At 39.8% G+C, this 6,731-nt stretch overlaps 1 protein-coding gene across 1 annotated transcript; it reads right to left on the minus strand.

Moving 5' to 3' along the window:
* Nucleotides 1-671: 671 nt before the first annotated feature.
* Nucleotides 672-6,476, minus strand: LOC131184173 (C-signal-like). Its single transcript, XM_058155210.1, has 6 exons — nucleotides 6,321-6,476; nucleotides 5,624-5,675; nucleotides 4,535-4,722; nucleotides 2,822-2,980; nucleotides 2,065-2,172; nucleotides 672-791 (listed from the first exon to the last, which is right to left on the minus strand). The coding sequence occupies exons 1-6, from the start codon at nucleotides 6,474-6,476 to the stop codon at nucleotides 678-680; spliced, it is 777 nt and encodes a 258-aa protein (XP_058011193.1). The 3' UTR covers nucleotides 672-677.
* Nucleotides 6,477-6,731: the final 255 nt, after the last annotated feature.

The raw sequence follows: 6,731 nt of genomic DNA on the forward strand, positions 1-6,731 counted from the left end.
AGAGAGGGCCTTCTCAGGGTGCCGTCCGCCAAGCAATGTCGGTTGGCGGCCCCCAGGGGAAGGGCCTTCTCTGTTGGAGCTCCTACGCTTTGGAATGAACTTCCCCCTGGTTTATGTCAAGTGCCTGATCTTCGGACTTTTCGCCATGAGCTGAAAACGCACCTATTTATTCAAGCGGGACTGGATTAAAATTTTATTGGGGTTATTTCTATTTTAAGATTTTAAATTGTTTTAAATTTTTGGCCACATTATAATATGTTTCCTTTTAATTTCTTTTAATCTGTATATAGTGTATTTTTACTTGGCTGTACACTGCCCTGAGTCCTTCGGGAGAAGGGCGGTATAAAAATCTAAATAAATAAATAAATAAATAAATAAATAAATAAATAAATAAATAAATAAATAAATAAATAAATAAATAAATAAATAAATAAATAAATAAATAAATAAATAAATAACAGACAGACTTAGTCTGCTGAGCCACCAGAGGCCTTTCATGCTTTATTCATCTTTGGAATCAGTCTTCCCAACTTCCCCAATATTGGACAATGTTGTGTTGTTGTTGTTTTAAAAAAACTTCTGAAATAAACAGAAAACAGAATGAAGCTTTTCATGACGTTCAGTGATTTATTGGAGGCTCCATCGCTGCTCGGTCTATTAAGGGTGAGACCAATGGATCACCAGGGAAGTGGGCGACCCAACCAATCCACAAAGGCCCCATTGTCCTCTTCACAAAGCTTGGACAGTACCGTCATGATGCCTTGTGTGCTCTCTTCCACACTGATTTCCGGCTACCACAAAATAATAATAATAATAATCTCGTGAGGTTTAAAGAATGCGTCTTGCCCAGCCCAGAACCCTCACCTAAGCAGATCATCAGAAACAGTTCAATCCTAACAGATGGATTTGTATGAAACGGGCCAATCTCGTTTCGACTTATAAAGGTATGCAAGGCCAGCCCCTGTGAAGGATGATGGATGGTGCAAAACGTTCATGAAAATCCTTAAATTTGGGTTAGTTGAATTCAGTTAAGCACACAGGAGCACACCTTGCAAGTGCAGGTAGCGAATAAACAAAGTGACTTCTAATATTTGCAAAGCGGAACCCTTATTATTTGTTTTGGTATGTGAAGCCTCCCCATTATGATTTCCAAATTCAATGAGTGGACCCTGCTTGGAATACTACATGTGGGATGGATTTCATATAGAAGCACATGCTTTTCTGCAGAAATAGTGCTCAGCAAATAGAGTGAATCACCATTAAAAGAGAGTCAAACTTGAGAAGGTAAGATTTGGTAGATTTCCTTTTAAGAAGAAATGGATTTTTAACCTTTTTAGGGTTAACTTTGTTCTGCTTGTTCAATTTGTTCAGCTAAAATTTCCATTTCTTTGTTGTTTTGATATCTAATTCAACATTTTATTAAAATAGTAGCATAGCCTTAACAGAAGTATTTGAAATACCCTTATTTTTACACCAGCACATTATTTTATCAAAAAAGACAATAAAAACCAAATAGCAATAGCAATAAGAGTTATATACTGCTTCACATGCTTTTACAGCCCTCTTTAAGTGGTTTAGAGTTAGCATATTGCCCCCCACAATTTTATCGACCTCAGAAGGATGGAAAGCTGAGTCGACTTGAGCTGCTCAGAATCAAACTGCTGGCAGTGGGCAGAGTTAGCCTGCAATAGCGCTTAGACTTATATACCGCTTGACAGTGCTTTACAACTCTCTCTAAGCGGTTTACAGAGTTAGCCTCTTGCCCCCAGCAATCTGGGTCCTCATTTTATCCAACTCAGAAGGATGGAAGGCTGAGTCAACCCTGACCCTGGTGAGATTTGAACTGCCAAATTGCAGGCAGCCAACAGGCAGCAGAAGTAGCCTGCAGTACTGCACTCTACCCACTGTGCCAATGCAGCTCTTGAAACAATCAGAATACTGAAACTTTCAGGGACTTAGATCAGATAAGTCATACGTCATTGTCTATCTTTGGGAATACATGTATATATGTCTACACTGGAGTATGTTGTAACTTTTCCCACATGGAAAAAAAAAACACCTTACAATCCGATTGTTATCTGTTTTAACTGAGCCAGGATGGATGGCAATGCTGATAATCCCACTGGCTTGATCGTCGTGAGATTGGCACCTGGTGAGCATATTCAAAGCAGCCTGCAGGGTTAAAAAAAGAACGATGAGATAAGAAAGCATTGAAAAGAAAAAGGAAGGAAAACATGGAGATAAATAGTGCACAACAGGATGGAAAGGGCTATGAACAGTGATGGGATTCAGCCAGTTCGCACCACTTCGGGAGAACCGGTTGTTAACTTTCTGAGCAGTTTGGCAAACTGGTTGTTGGAAGAAATCATTAGGGCAGAGAACCGGTTGTTAAATTACTTGAATCCCACCACTGGCTATGAATTACACTGTAACGCGACTACCAAAAATTATTTGAAGATACAAAAGCGAAGAAATGTGTTTTTTAGTTATTCTGCCTATCATGCATGTGAAAATGTGTGTCGGGTATTTTTAATAATCTGTCTGACCTGTCAAAGCAACATCCCATCAAATAGTTGTTGTTGGGTTTTTTTGCAACTAAGAAGTTTTTGTACCACCCCAAGGAAACAATTCCCACCGATATTGGTTTCGTTTGCCTTTCCTGGTGGCATTTTCACTTTTACACGTTGATTAAAAAAACAGAGATGATTTGTGTTTAGAAATGCATTTTAAGGGACACCTAAGCCTGGGCAGATGCCCTCATGGATGAAAAGGGAACTCCCACTATCTGCAGGCAGGTCCGCATAGAAAACTTGCTAGGTACCTTAGAGCAGCGGTATCCAATTATTTGATATTGGTCCCAATAAGCCATAAGTTCAATTGAGCCTCCAACGCTGGACATGTTAATAATAGCTGCCTTGCTACTGCTCAGCCCTTGACATGGGCTTCTCAGGGCTGCCTTCTTCAGCAGGGGTAGGAATGCCTTGTATAGAGAAGAAAAGAGAAGGAGCTGCAGTTATTTGTAGGGAAAGGAACTGTGCAATGACAGGGGAAGGTCTTCTGTCTCCTTCTCCAAGGGGCCCTTCATAGACTTCTCCTTCATAGACTTCTCCAAGACCTCCATAGACTTATGCTGATCTGAGCACATCCAGGAAAACTGTGGTGGTCTCTCATGATGTAAGAGTCAAACACGTGTTCTTCCTTGGGATGAGAGCCCAGAGTCAAATCCAAAGCTCCTTTTTATTATAATTCATGCAAGGGGATACATACTTGTAACATCATGATAGGTCAGTGAAGATGGATGCTTATACAATTGCGTAGCTTCTTTTCCAAAAACACTACACTACTAACCAGAGCATATAAAACATTTGCTAGACCAATTCTAGAATACAGCTCACCTGTTTGGAACCCTCACCATATCTCTGACATCAGTACAATTGAACGTGTCCAGAAATATTTTACAAGAAGAGTTCTCCATTCCTCTGTAAACAACAAAATACCTTATCCCACTAGACTTGAAATCCTGGGCTTGGAAAACTTGGAACTCCGTCGCCTTCGACAAGACCTAAGTTTAACTCATAGAATCATCTATTGTAATGTCCTTCCTGTCAAAGACTACTTCAGCTTTAATTGCAATAATACAAGAGCAACCAATAGATTTAAACTTAATGTCAACCGCTTTAATCTAGATTGCAGAAAATATGACTTCTGTAACAGAATCATCAGTGCTTGGAATACTTTACCTGACTCTGTGGTCTCTTCTCATAATCCTAAAAGCTTTAACCAAAACTTTCTACTATTGACCTCACCCCATTCCTAAGAGGACCATAAGGCGTGCATAAGCGCACAAACGTGCCTACCGTTCCTGTCCTATTGTTTTCTTTTCTTCTTCTTATATATATATATATATATCTATATATATATATATATATATATATATATATATATATATATATATATATATATATATATATGCTTATACCTTTATATACTATATAACCTTTCTGTATGATAGTTACATATATTGTTGTGACAAAATAAATAAATAAATAAAATAAAAATAAATAACAATGAAACAATATACGATTGGCTGAGGTGCTGCCTATTCAGTGAGTGCTAAGCTGAGATAGATACCTGCTATGATGAAAATGATTTCTCTGTTTTCATCTGCTTGTAACAGTGTGTGTCAGGTTCCTCCCAAGAGCAGAGATTCCCTGGGAATGAGTCAGAGGCAGGAGACTAAAGTTCACTTGGTTCAGCTGTTAGTGGTCTGCCAACTAGTGGTCTGCCAACTAAACAACCTGCACGTATAATCTCTACAGAAAACTGCTACGTTCCAACATTCCCTAAAAGGGAGCATCCACTCCTAATGTGTCAACCTGATCCCAAATCAATGTACAATTTCTACTTCGTTATTTTGAGGCACTACAGTGTTACCGTGCCCCCGAGTTATACTGAATTCAATGGCTCAATCTTTTTTTTGCTTTAATTAAAGCAGTCTTCCGTGCATTGAAAGGGGTTTTGTTCATAAACGAACCTGACTCATTTGTTGTGGCCCAATGGTATTGACAGCATATACGTTCGTTATATCCTTGACAACTTCAGTTTGCAGATCGTTGAAGTCCCAAGTGCCGGCATTGTTGATTAGGATGGTCAGCCCACCTTCGCCGACACATTTCTGCACTTCGTTCTGAGCGGCCTGGATGCTTTCAAGTTTAGTGACATCTAAGGAAAAGCAAAGTTATTGGCAACATCAGCAACACGGAGTTTCAAGAATGGCAAGGCAAGACCTTCCTGAAAGCACAGATCTTGGTCTCTCTTCATGTAACTAACCACTTTCTGAAATAGCAGCCCTACAGCTTCATCCCCCGAAGTTCAGATCCTGGGGGATATCAGAAGCAAAGCAACAAAGCAAGAACTTCTATGATTACATACATTGATCTAGTCACTCTGCTCTGAACTGACTCCCACACTCACTTTAACTTTAACTAGGTGTTATACCCAAGTCATGACTGCATAACCCAAACCCATTGCGTAAATTCACAACTAACTGTTTCCGCAAGATTCTGCAAGATACCAGACCGGCAGTTGAGTCAATTGCATTGAGAGAGGTGGCTACAGAAATTGAATAAATAATTAAAATACAAAGATACACATGAGGTCTTCCTGAACCCCGTGAACTAATATAAAAGTTGCCTGCTAAAATAATCTAGATCGGGAGTCTGCAAACTTGGCTCTTTTAAGACTTGTGGACTTCAACTCCCAGAGTTCCTCAGCCAGCTTTGCTAATGGCCAGCCAGCGATTGCTACTGGTTTGGTGAACCAGCCCCAATGTCTGCTACCAGTTCACCCGAACTGGTAGCATTTCACCCCTGCTGTAGAGTCAACAAATGGGACGCTCTGGAACCACCGATAGTTACCATGACACCCCATTGTTCAAAACTTTCTCTGGAGAAAGCTTTCTCCAGAGAATTAAACTCCTTTCTCTCTTGGAATCTGACTTTCATGAACCCAACTAATGATATTTACAGCTTTGGTTAGTTTTGAGAATAACTTCTAATTAGTTACTCTGGACGTTTCTATGATACCACATTGGTTCCATTTTCACATGGCTCTTGAAACTTACCTAACTGCATCACCACCAGATTTGGATGTTTGCAAACCAACTCTCTTAGCTCCTGGAGGGAAAAAAAAAGATCGTAATTTTTCTGCGAGTTAAAATTCACAGACAAGGATGTGAGCTGAATGTGAAAGAAGACAATCTCAAAAGCCCGAGCAAGCAGGAAAAGATCTGCAATTCCTGCTTCATCTGCAGTGCAACATCTCTGACTAAACAAAGCTTGATTTCATGATTTTTATTGATGTGAATTAGAGTTAATTAAATCTACTTTTCACTGTCCGACCTCTGGCTCTATGCCTTCATTTGGGTTGCTTCTTACTTTCCTCTGCTTATTCTATTCCTCTGCTTTGAACGGCATTGCTTTCCTTTAAAAAAATGGGTTTTTTTGCCTGACTAGAAGAAAAAGTATGCTAAAGAGGAGAAAAAACAGCAGGGGTTATGCAGTGCAAAAAAAAAGTTAATACTTAATAACCAGAGTCAAAGGAAAAGGAAAAAAGAAAAGGGGAACTCTATACTGTTTAAATAGAATGAACTCTGCATTTTACTTAGCATTGCCTGCTGCAAAAGGAAAAAATATAATTGGTGTGTAAACGTACGTGGGTCAGAATTTTCCTGGGATGTTCAAAATGCAAAGTTGATATTCATCCTCAGTTCAAATTATGAACCACTATTTCCAGCCCATCCTGTGCTAACTCATTCTTACCTTGGTTTCTTTTCCTTCCAGGTCAAGGGTGGTAGCAAAGACCCATTTGGGTGGAGAAGGCAGCTCCAGAAACCTCTTCACCAGACCCAGACCGATCCCCCGATCGGATCCTGTTACCAGAACGCTGAAAACGCAGAAATCAACTGGCTCTGCCATCTTCTTCAAGGACCTTCGGCTTCTGCTTCCAATCTGCTCAAAGGTGTGTTTCAAATGCATCTTCTCACTTTGGAGAAGCAACTTTATACGGAGTAGGGAACACCCACTTTTAGATCTTCTGAGGAACTTTATTTATTTATTATCAAATTTGTTTGCTGCCAACTCCTAGTGACTCTGGCTGCCTCACCACAATTCACTTATTAAAGAAAGCAACCTTGCTTGCTACAACCGAAGAAACGTTCCGGATGGAAGGAA

The sequence above is a fragment of the Ahaetulla prasina genome, chromosome 12, assembly GCF_028640845.1.
Source record: "Ahaetulla prasina isolate Xishuangbanna chromosome 12, ASM2864084v1, whole genome shotgun sequence".
NCBI classification, from domain to species: Eukaryota; Metazoa; Chordata; class Lepidosauria; order Squamata; family Colubridae; genus Ahaetulla; species Ahaetulla prasina.